The sequence below is a fragment of the Antrostomus carolinensis genome, unplaced genomic scaffold (assembly GCF_000700745.2).
Source record: "Antrostomus carolinensis isolate BGI_N321 unplaced genomic scaffold, ASM70074v2 scaffold2310, whole genome shotgun sequence".
NCBI lineage: Eukaryota > Metazoa > Chordata > Aves > Caprimulgiformes > Caprimulgidae > Antrostomus > Antrostomus carolinensis.
The window spans coordinates 4,474-17,023 of NW_010290327.1; the positions used below are offsets into that span (position 1 = coordinate 4,474).

Sequence of the window (12,550 nt, forward strand, 5' to 3'; positions counted from 1 at the left end):
AAAGAGGAAGAGACCCTCACTAATATACTGGACATGACATGATATGATATGAAATATCTCATTGGCATACCCAAATGACAATTTAGCTCACTAATTTAAATATTCCCCACCCCCTGAGATCTTGTGCTTGTGGACCAACAGAACACAAAGTCCTTCACTTCCAGTGACAAAAATGCAAACACTGTTGTGTGATCAGTGTTTCTCTCATAACAAGTCCCGGGCTGAAAATCAAAATACAGTGCTGTTCTAGCTACTGAAAAAGAAACCCAGCTCTGTTCCAGCTAAAAACCAGGACGCTATCTGAAGCTGCCCGTATTAATTTTAACGCATTAAATATGAGTGAATGGAGCTTCTTTGTTTCAGTTTGCATAAATAAGCTCTTAAACTTATCAAAACAGTAAATAAATCTTAACAGCGTTTCTAAGACTTAGTACCATAGTAATTCCAATATGTGATTAACATTGTTTTCAGTCCCTGATTAGGTCCTGGTGCTAATTTTCTAACATCTTGTCTTCTTTTCAGGCACATATCACATTTTATGCACAACATACCTTTCCCTTCACCACAAAGGCCAAGGATTCTTGTGCAGGTAAACAAAACATTTGCTTCTGGTTTTAGTTACAATAATGGCAATCTCTCTTTCTTTCTTTTGAAAGCCTACTTTCTTCCTTTAGGCTTTTTACTCAGCTTTGAATACCCATCTGCTGGAAGGGAGAGGGGAGGAGATTGATGGGTTGGCCTTCTCTTTCATTTACCTGGGGTAACTTAGCAAAGGAAACTATTTCAGACTTAAGGTGTTGTGGATGGCAGCAGTGTCCTACTTGTACTTTTGAAATTTCTGCTGTATATTACTCTTGCGTTTTATAGGCACCATTGGCATTACCTTACTGGGAGGCATTGTTTGTTTTCTGTCTTGCTCTCACTTGTTCATCATCGGTGCTGTGGGTCAAAGATTAGTGCCCCAGGGCACTGTCTCTTGTGCTTCTGTTTAATCACCTAGCAGCAGTTACGTGTTCAACACTGAGTCACAGACAGTTTCCCATAACTTCTGAGAATGTTTGAGTGACTAATACAAGCTCTATTGACCCAGTGAACACAAGTCCCAAAAATTGTCTCTGATTTGCATCTCTTGCATGACATTGTGATGTTGTCTGGCAGACAGTTTATGAGACTATGGATATACATTTATGTTGGAAGATTATACTGTATTAACTTTGGAGTTCTCCGTATCAATCACACACTACTTTATGTGTTTCAGCTTTCTGCCCATGATGCATTAATATTGTCTCAGCCAGTTTCTACACCATTGCCATTAAGGTATCATTATTAATGCTTTAAATGTATGCTACTTGAAAATCCAGAGGCAAATAGGAGTGAGTCATAGAAGGAAGCCAAACATCACTGCAATGCTATTAGATCTTATAAACAGAAAGCTCAATACACATTTATAATATTATACAGTGTTGTCTTTTTTATGTAGACTTGTCCCTTCTGGCGGAATAATATCCCTAATTATCCTGAAATAAAGATAAATTGTCCGATTATTGTAAGAATTTTGAAGAAAGAAAAAGCAGGCTGTGAGGGAAAAAAATATGTATTTAAATATCTTGTATTTTCAGAACCTGTGTAGTAAGGATTTTTTTCTTTTTTTTTTTTTTTATAACATAGATAGACTGCTTGTGATCTTAGTTTCTTACCTTTTTGGATTCAAGACAGACATTTCTGTCAAGCACTTATGTGAAATCAGTCAATGCATAAGTGTGCAAGCATTTCAGAAATTCAGAATTATACCTATAAATTGGTATTTGTGCTTGAAGGTTGATGCAGTCTCTGTGGATACTGCCTGTGTCTTCTGGGCCGGAGCTCCCTATCATTGTGACATGGGGTTTTGTTTGGATGGTTTTGTTGATTTCTGGTTTGTTTTTAAGTTAAAGACCAAAATATTCTCCTCCCTCCCCCTTAAACATTAATATTCTGTATGCAGAATAATCACATCTGTTAAACAGCCTCATAGGCGAAAAATTGCAACCAGCCACCAAAATGCAAAGTAACATGTAAGCACTTTTCTAAGGATGGATTTTACACCTCTGTGCTCTTACGGATGTCATTACAATTCCTAAAAAATGTATACAGTCCAAACAAATGAAATGGAGTCTAAACTGTAGAAACTAAAGGCGTGTTGCTATCAGAATGTTGGACTGATTTTACTTGACTAGTATTAGAATTTGATACTGTGATTCTAAGATTAAATGGATACTCTAGTTCATTATTTTTGCCTGAGGTAACCCATGATATGAAACTACTGGTGTTATTTGTGCTTGTATGACTTGTTAAGCATATGTCTTACTGTTATGAAGTCAAGATGCCTGTGCATATGTGAGAGCAAGTGCCCTTAACAACAAAAATTCAGCAGTAGCTTGGTATAGCATATGTTTCTTTAGCAGTAGAATTTGAATTTAGGTTTATTTGTGGCAGTACAAGTCTCATATTGAGGTGATAGCTATTAAATAGATAGGAAGATATTTGATGTGTGGTAATGTTAGCACCATTCAATTGGTTTGTCCCAAACTGTTGTCAGAAGTTTGATAGTAGTGACTTTTTAAAAAAAAAAGAATCCTGTGATGTTCTTATTCTTTTATCCCTTCACACCCATCCCTTAGTGGAGCAAACTTTAGCACACTGCTCATGAATCTTGGACCGGAAAACTGTGCCACTCTGTTACTCTTTGTATTACTGGAAGGCAAGATTCTCCTCCATTCTCTTAGACCAGCTGTGTTGACAGGAGTTGCTGAAGCTGTAGTAGCTGTAAGTACAAAGTGTTCTTTGCGGCACTGAGAGAAGATGGTTCAAACTCCACAGTTGTTAGAATGCTTTTTTAAGTTAAAATGATTGATGCACTGAATTTCCATTTTTCCCAGCGACAGCATTTAGTTAAAGTGCCCTAGCATGTCTTCTTATTATAACTCATAGAATGATCAACATTTTTGCATAGATACTAAGAGATGTACTATAAATAAGTGGTCAAACTTGAAGACTCTTTTCTGACAACGTTATAAGGCTTTTAGCAATTTCATTTGAACTTGCTGGATGTAGCTTTTTGGGTTTTACTGTACAGTATCTGTTGTCTTGGTTTAATGTGTTGATTTCATTTAATTTTTTCCTTCAGATGATATTTCCATTTCAGTGGCAATGTCCGTATATCCCCCTTTGTCCTTTGTCTCTGGCCACCGTACTCAGTGCACCTCTTCCATTTATTGTTGGAGTTGATTCACGATACTTTGATCTGTACGATCCACCACAGGATATTGTGTGCATTGACTTAGACACAAACATGGTGTACATGTAAGTTCCATGGAGTTTTTATATTTAACTGTAGATGGAGAGGTTGTTGAAATGCTCAGGAGATAAAACTATTAAACACTCTTTTATCCAGTATGGTTTGTTTCTTACTATCCTCTGTTCTTTTTCTCATTTGCAATACTACATAGTAAATTAAAACTTACTAAGTCAAGGGTCAATACTTGGCGCTGCCTATAAAAATGTGATGCGGATGTTGGTATAAATTCAGTAAAAATGGTAGTGTGCTGGTTTGTTTTTCTGCTTAGCACTTACTAGCACTGCTTATTAGGGAAATGGAACAAAAGCTAGAATAGAGGAAGAGTTGTTTTGTTTGGGGTTTTTTTCTGCCCCACCATTTCTTACATTTTTACCCTGACCTACCACTTTTGAATGTGGTTTGCCTGTGGTCAGTGACTATTGATATGACCATGAGCACTTCAGGACCCTTCATGACAGCTTTTGAGTCCTGCACACAGGGTGCTTTATGTTACTGTTAATAAAGAAATCTTCCTCAAGTTACAAGGGTCAAACTTGGTGAGATCAGTGAAACAAAATTTGGTGTCTTGACTACATTAAATCTAAAATATTTTCATTTAATTATTATGTTTTTAGTACTTTTCTTAAATTGAAGGTGTTGCATGAACCATTTATTCTCATCTTCTTGAGGAGAGGCTATTTCAGAGTAATTTCTATTTTCCTGTAATATATCTAAATGAGAGTACAAATAACTGAATTGAAAATTCATAAAGTGTTTAATTTAGTAACTGTATGAATTACCTTTCCATTTTAAGTTAATTGGATCATAAATAGAAAGAGGCATCTAAGCTAGTTCAAGATGAGGGTGAACGTCACTAAATAAACTGCCTGTCTTTTCTCTGTGAAAATACAGTTTTACTTCATCTCATGTCACTTTTTAGCTCTTTACTTTTGTTTTTACTAGCTTGAGTTAGAATTGATCATTTGATCTATGGGTCAGTTGAATGCTTTCTTGTTTTTCATTGTGTCAAAAGGAGCCTTTCTTTTCTGAAGCAAATGTTTCCTTTGCATTACTGAAATGCTTTGTTTTATTAGTAGCATCAAAGGAAATAGTAAACAATGGAACAGATTGTGTTTATTTTTTTATTTGCTTTTTTCTCCTTCCCATAAGTCCCTATTAAAAACACTGCAAAAAGCATTTTCATCACTGTATATCAAAGTATTATGCCACCAAAAGAATAATTATAATAGGTGTTGTGCAAGAAGAATGTGTTGAAGAAACTCAAGGAAGGTAACTTGTTTATATGAAGGTATTCACACTGAAAATTACCTGAATGTTTTTGTTCATAAGTGGAATGTAAGTTGAAGACTAAGTTGCAGAAAAATGAAGGAGATAGAAACAGGGGATCTAGCAGGGAGATGAGGATGTCAAGATTCTTTTGGGATGACTGCTAGAAAGACCAAGTACCAACCTTACTTGTATTGGTTACTAAACTAAAAATCTACCAGTGACAGACCTCTTATGAGGTGCTCAACTGGAAAGATTTTTGCGCCTTTTCTTTTACTGTCTTAAAAAGTTCATTTCTTTTTCAATAGTCAATGGGTCTTTTTCTTTTTTGCTGCCCATTTTGTGTGTATCTCATCTGTACCACTTATTTGACTTCCAGAGGAATTTGACATCTGTAACATTTGACTTAGGTAAATGTGAGATGATGATACCTGCATTATAAAACTTTTTTAACCTGGAAATGAGGATATTTTTCAGTTTTGGTGATGTGTAGGTGAAACCAAATCTCTGTAAAGCAGTTTGTGTTGAAGTTCATACAGAATTCTAAAATAATACTAGTGAGTAAATATGAATGTTCCACTTTATTTTATTGATGTCTGTTTCTGCCTCTCTTTATTTCTGTGGCAATGCTGCTTTTTTTTCAGATGTAAAAGCATTTAACAGCACTATTGGTAACTTTGAAAGACTACATATAGAAGAATAATATATGAAAAATTCAATATTTTCTAGTACATCAATCTGACTGTCTTGTGTCTTTTTAGTGCAAGTTTACTGCTATCTTCCTTAAAATACAGTGAACATTTATTTGCTGCCAAAAAATACTGAAGGCCTTTATTCATTCAGCATCTTCCTTAGTGCCTTTTTTTGGATGTTTTCAACTGTCTCTGTGAAAGTAACATTGAAAGCTGGTTAAGGAAAGTAACCTTTTTAGGGCAAAGATCTGAGAGTTTGTTTTATTTTTATAGCAGGATTTTTTTCCTTGCATTTTTGGAACAGTACCACAAATATTGTTTATAGGCATGCCATTATGGTGGGGGAAAAACAGGCAAATGCAGCCATAAGCCTGCATTTTTTTCCTTTAACTCCTGAAATTTTGGCTTCTTTCCTAGGATAGTTCTGTGTTGGTACCAGTTGAACAAATAATAATTGAACAAACGTTTCATTAATGCAAAGTGTTCATAAGTGGAATGTAAGTTGAAGACTAAGTTGCAGAAAAATGAAGGAGATAGAAACAGGGGATCTGTCAGGGGGATGAGGATGTAAAGATATCCAAGCTGGTGGTGTCACAAGCAGTGACACCATCAGCTTGGATAGTAATAACTGATTAGGTCTTGTGGCCACAAGTTTCCTTTACTCCATGTTAGAGTAGTTCTCCCCCACCTTCTGCCTTCCAGAGAGGGTTAAGAGTTCTCAGGATTTACTCCTTACTCTCTCTGTCTTTATATCCAACTGCTTAAACAGGATCTGGCATTGTACCCCTTGTCCTTCTAACAGAAATTAACATCTCTTTTGGCCAATTTACTCTGTTGCTTAGTCAGCCGCTTGCTTTTCAAACTATGAACTGAGTTCCCAATCTTCCTAGTCCCCACTAGCCTGTAGTTGCAGCTGGAGTGGAGTTGCCTTAGACATGTTACAGTGTACCATATGACCATAAAGCTACCAGACTGGTCTTCTAGCATTTTGCAGTAACAAGTTCATGTTGTATTCCAAACTGCTTTTATTTGTATCAGTAGCAGTATGGCAGGTTTATGGTAGTACAGACAATTTTCATAGTAACCACATACAGACAGTGGGCTTAAATTATATTAGCAAGAGTGATAAAAATTCTGAAAGGGCAGTTAGCTAAGTGAAGCTTCAACTGAATCTAAGTCTAAATCAAATTTCAATGCAGATCTTTCATATAGACTCATAACTCAATTTATATTGTTCTCTATCTGAGGAAATGAAATTCTGAGTTACGTCACTCCCATTTTTATATTTTTGACAAATAGGGACAAGCGACAGTATTTCTTTTCAAAATACTTTTTTTCTTTTTTGCTTACTATGTTCTGAAAATGAAGCAGCTTAGGGCTGTGGTAGCTATTCTTTTTTATAAGATCTGTATTTTATATAACTTTTTTTCCCTTCCCCTGTGTTTTAGATCAGATGATAAGAAGAGCACCAACTGGAAGCAGTTTCCTAAGAAGCCGTGTAAAAGTTTGCTCAGCACCTTAAAGAAACTGCACCCACAGCTGGCAGCAGGTGAAATATATAAAGTAAAATGGGAAGGGGTAAGAACAGAAACTGCCTAAAGCAGGGAAAGTAAATATTCAAAGAAAACTACTCAATTTTCTGATACACCTAAAAGTCTTAAACTATAATAAGTATAGAAATGTAAGGACTTCCTTTTATCATATGTAGTGTGAGTTATTTTTTTAGACTTTTATTTTCCTTGCTGTGACTTCTTAAAATTTAGCCTTTACTCATGATGAAATTATATTTAAACACAGATTCAGCTAAAACCTGTTTTGATCTTGACCTAAAACAATATTCACGTTTCTGATCAAAAATAATAGATAAAATGGGGATATGGGTAAAATAACATTGAATGTCTCAGCTATTGTGCAGATACTGCTGAATATCTCAGATAATGACTTGTCTACAAAAATAAAGTAGCTATATTTTGACAAAATTTTTTGTCAAAAGAAAAACTGGCTATCTTCTGCCTAGTGACTGGGACAGGTAAGACCAAAATTCCATCTGACCTAGCAGTTTTCTGGTATTGCTTCTTTCTGACTGTAGGTAGGCTCTTTAAGGTAAGAAGGTTCAGACTGTGTTAGGTTGCATCATTATGGAGAAGGAGACAATGGTAACCTCATAGGTATACAAGATATACAGAAACAGAAATGTACATTAATTAAGAGGTAGGTGTTCTTGCCTGAATTTTATGGTTTGTTTTTTTGTTGTTGTTGTTGGTTTGTTTGGGGTTTTTTTTGCGGGTAACCTTTACTTCATCTGTTAGAAAACCTCAGCTTTTCTTTTGATTTTATCAGCAGGGTATGTCATGCTATCTATCCAATGTAGAACTACTTCCTAATTTTAACTTGAGCAGAACCAGAGGTCTTTTTTAGGTAGATAGATAGTTTTTCTATTTTGTCAATATTATAATAGGTAAGTTATAATGTTTATATATAAATATTTGTATTATGATAATTGATATTTTTTTTAAAAATAAAAAGTGTGGAACTATAATTTTAAGCAGTACCTGCTACTGTTTTTTAAGAATGCAGGTGTAAACTCTCTCATCTACTTGTTTCTACCCTATGATGCACTAAAATGTTGGAACTTTGATTGGAAAAAAGTTTTAGGCCCTTTCTTTCTAAATGTGCAGTCTTCAGAACAGAGAAAACATGGTATTTGTGCGTGTATTTATATATCACTGACAGTAAGGAATGTAGGTTCAGTTTGGCATGCAGTAACATTAACTCAGCTGAGATCCTCCTCGTTGTTTCTTGTCCCAGAAGGCTGGATCAGTTAGAAAAATACATAGTCAACTCTTGAGGTACCTGCCTTTTATATGGGCCACATCAGGGAAAATAATCCCAGGATTTCTAGTGTTTGTCACTTCTGAATATGGGCAAGTAGGAAAAAGAAAAATCTGTCTTCAGCATCTTTCATAAGTTACCCATTTGAATGCACTGGATTTTAATATAGGATTCTATGTGTTGTTCATTGCTAGTTCACAGGAAAACTCAGGAAGGCTCTGCAGTGGAGATGACTCCTATTGAGGCAGATTTCTCCTGGCAGAAGAAGATGATAGAACTCGAGATGGAGATCCAGGAGGCTTTTCTCCGTTTCATGGCATCTATTTTAAAGGGTTACAGAACATTCCTCAAGCCAATCACGCAGGCGCCTTCAAATAAAGCAACTGCTGCTGATTCCTTGTTTGATCATCAAGGTGAGGGTGAGGCAAACCAGCTGCTGATAGCACTGGCAGTGTTACAACTTTAGGGTTTAGGAGCTGCTTAACTTTAAGAGGTCAAAGTTCTCTTTGATTGTACAATTCTTGGCAACATTTAAAATTCCAGTTGTATAAATTTAAATTATTCAAAGCTGATTGGAACATGGGTATATGCACATAGAACTGCAGTTTTGCAATAGCTCTGGTATTAATAAAGCTGTCTTTCAGTAGCATGATGCCCTCTCTGCATGGCATATTCCATAAGGGCAGCTCTTGGGAATGAAAGAGTATTTCTCAATTTGTACAGAGCAAAAATGCCAAAAGCCCAGTAATGACAGACAAAGTAATGTTTTTGATATAAATTGGAAGATAATAGAGAAGGGGATAGAGATTGGAAAGATAACAAAACAATGTTCAACAAAAGTCATTTTATTTTCCTCATCTTAAATTTTCAGATCTGTGAATGAGTTGAATGCTAGATAAAATGTTACCGATGTTTTGGGTTGTGTGTGGTGGTGGTGTTTTGGGGTTGGTTTTTATGTTTGGGATTGTTTTTTGGTTTTTTTTTTTTAATTACTGGAAGAGAGATTTGAGAAGAGATTTTTACTCAAAGGTTTGGAAAGTCTCTCAAATATTTTGATGCCCGTCACCTCTTAGGATAATGTAATTTTTATTTTAGTATTGTTCTAGTTGTTAAATACTCCTGCTTTTGTATGAGGTCATAATCTCCTTTTTCTTGTGCAAAAAGTCAACAAACACACTGAGCAGATTATATGGGGGTCATTGCTTGCAAAGTATTTTTAACTATGGTGAAAAATAATTATTAAAAAAGAGCTATTATCTTAATCTTCTGAATGCAAGTAGTAATAATAGTTGTTTTTATTGATAAATCCAGTACTTAATGTATTAGCACTTTAAATATTTTATGTTGACACTTTATATGTTAATTTTTTATGGAACTCATAACTGGTATTTAGTTGTATGTTCCTTTTTATAACCAGGATTTTTAAAAAGCAGAGATCGTGCCTATACAAAGTTCTACACCCATCTCACCAAGACGCAGATATTCAGCCGCTTTATTGAAGAGTGCAGTTTTGTGAGTGACAAGGATACTGGCTTGGCATTTTTTGATGACTGCATAGAAAAGGTGAAAAACATGTAGCAATACTATTAAATTATATGCTTCTGTTAATTTTGTGTTGCTGTCCTGGTTTTCAGTTGTAAAGGTAGATACCCTCTGCAGCAAGTGTTTTGAGGGACTGGAATTCTTGGTGGTTATTGCTGAGTAATTTTCTTCCTTCATCTTCTTGCATGCTCCTAATTTTCTGTGTTGATGCAGGAGACTTTCACTGAAGCCCTGTAGGATGACAGACTTGGAGATAATGTGAGAAATACCGGTAGCTGATACTTCAGTATAATGTTATCTGTGTCTTCCTTTCAAAAGTTAATCACCCTCCTCTAATGTGGAATTATCTATCAGTGGTCATCTGCATTGTTGTTCTTTTTCACACAATTTAAACTTAAAACGTGCCTAGTGTTCCACTTGTGGTCAAACCTGATATGTGTAGATAAGATCTCCTTTTGTTGTCTGTATTTTATATGAGAAAAATTGCTGTAACCCACTCTTGTTTTTTGAAACAAAGTCTCTTCAGCATGGCTCTGGTCTAGATAGGTTATTTAGTTTATAGCTTCATCTGTAAAATGCCAGGTTCACAATATAAAAATCAGGAGCTAGAGAATTATATACATTTTTAAGGTGTATGATTCTTTCACATACATGATTCTTTCTGGACAGAACCTTCATTTTTATACAAAGTTCTTACAGAATGAGTCTTTGATTCAATATTGATTCTGATCAAATTAACACTTGTAAAGAGACCACGAAATAACTGCTTAAAACTTTCCTTGCCTTTATTTTTCTTTCTGTTGGCTATGAGGTATACATCTAGCATATACTTTAATACTTTTAATAATTTGATATTGCAGATTGTTAATAGGTTGTATAGTTAAGTTGTCATATTAAAAGTATGTGCAAAACAGCAATTTCTTTCAGTTAAACTAAAAAAAAAAGCACTTCATAGATTTAGGATTTTGTATTTAGTAGGTAATGTCAACAGATTGAAAGCATGCCAATTACTGCATTTTCTTATTTTCAGCAAAGGAAGTATTTGAAAAAGATATTAATTGCTTCTACAGTAATATGAAAATTTATTGTTTCTTATTTAGTGTTTCACTAAATGGCACAGCTTTAAAGGAATTATTTAGGATATTTTTTTGAGTTGAGAAGAAACTCTAGGTTTTTTTTTTCTTTTCCCAGCTCTTTCCGGATAAAGGAACAGAAAAAGGAGAGAAGGTACTTTGTCCTTCAAAATGTTTAGGGATATCTGATCATGAAATAAAAATGGAAAGACAAGGCTGTAGACTTGATATTTGAGTAATTAGAACAAATATAATTTGCTTTATATGTTTTATATATATATGTAACATCAAATACATTATATATTAAATATATTTTTGCATATGCTAGCATAATTAATGTTAAAAAGGGCATTTTATCCCAAAGCCAAACTGTGTACTTAGAGTACAAACTCTGTTTTCAGGTTGATGTAGAATCTGTCGAAGATACACGGTTAATTGAGCTTGATGAGTCACAAAAAAGTGAACACACAGTGTTCATAATGCCACCAGAACCTCCTGCTGATGATGGACAAGATCGAGTGCCAAAATACAGGTACAATTTCAACAGCCACATGTAGTGAAACTAGAATGCTTACGATGTTAGGTAGGGCAGATGTTCCGTCTTGGTGCAAGACTTGCCTTACTATAACGTTCACAAGAATATTTAAAAAGATACAAACTGCCCAGATTCTGGTAAGTCTCTGAAGCTGTAGAAGTCAATATTTTGTGTGTCTATGTGTGTTTGAGAGCATGTGGATTTTGGTTTTAATTTTTCAGTAATTTCTTGCCAACTTTATAGTAATACTTTTCTGCATATATTCAGTGTGTTTCTTCCTCTTTGAGCTATTTAGGTGTATTTCCTAACAAGCACAGTGCACTTTGTTTCACAGTGGGAATGACAGGGGGTGGGTAATGGATCTACCTGGTACTATTGATATGCAGCCGATGAGCCAAAAGAACAGAACGCCCACTCTACTTTTCAGACTTCTTTCATGCAGTGTTTTTCAGCCCTGCTTCAGACACTCTGAGTATGCTTTTTTTTCTTCCTGTCTCTCTTGGAAGTCACGAAGGTTCTATTTCCATCTGTTATACTTGTTAATCATCATCTGTGCTTTCCTGACCTTCATGGTATGGATGACAATCTGGTTCTTGTTTCCATTGTCTATGGAGATTTAATGTGCAAGCATCTTCTTGTGATATCTTTGTGAATAAGAATAAAAGGACCTTGCTATCTTCTTTACTTTTTTTTTCTTTTTTGTCCCATCTTGTTCTTTATTATCCTGTTTGTCAGTTCTTTGCACATAAGTTGTCTTTGTATGGCTTTCCTGTTATCAGCAGGTATGTGAAAAGCTTTTCTTTTCTGTTTTGTTTTTTTGTTTGTTTGTTTTTAATCATCTGTATAGCTATAAAAACTTCCCACGACTAGATTTCAAGCTCTTTGACAGGCCACAGGAGATCAAGCTCTCCTTCAGCAGACACCCAGCTGGAAGCAGCATTTCAAATAGTCCAGCACTCATGGCAAAGAGGACAAAACAGGTCAGATGAGTTTTACTGTGATCACTGTGTGAACACTGAAAGATAGGAAGTTTGGGGGTAAAATTGCCACTACCTATTTATACTATAAGTTAATGTTGTTAGAGGTTATGTCTTTGAGAATTAACACTTGCAAAAGAAACAGAAGGTAATAAATAAACAAATCAGCATCTGAGATTACAGTTTATTGTCAAACCCATTTTTAAGCTTTAGAGTGTGATGTAAAACAAAAGAAAATTAAAATTAGTGTTTGAAGGGGGAATTGAAAAAAAAAAAAGAGGATTAATTATGATGGT

The 12,550-nt window shown here is 35.0% G+C and overlaps 1 protein-coding gene across 1 annotated transcript in view; it reads left to right on the forward strand.

The window, feature by feature from the left end:
• The window catches only part of DENND4C (DENN domain containing 4C), a 38,300-nt gene that overhangs the window by 2,801 nt on the left and 22,949 nt on the right, over window positions 1-12,550 (forward strand). The window contains exons 3-12 of the mRNA XM_010172613.2: window positions 523-589; window positions 1,259-1,317; window positions 2,661-2,805; window positions 3,167-3,342; window positions 6,744-6,844; window positions 8,322-8,540; window positions 9,545-9,690; window positions 10,861-10,896; window positions 11,144-11,274; window positions 12,125-12,257. Of these exons, the coding sequence (XP_010170915.1) occupies window positions 523-589; window positions 1,259-1,317; window positions 2,661-2,805; window positions 3,167-3,342; window positions 6,744-6,844; window positions 8,322-8,540; window positions 9,545-9,690; window positions 10,861-10,896; window positions 11,144-11,274; window positions 12,125-12,257 (1,213 nt within the window). The remainder of the gene's footprint in view (window positions 1-522; window positions 590-1,258; window positions 1,318-2,660; window positions 2,806-3,166; window positions 3,343-6,743; window positions 6,845-8,321; window positions 8,541-9,544; window positions 9,691-10,860; window positions 10,897-11,143; window positions 11,275-12,124; window positions 12,258-12,550) is intronic.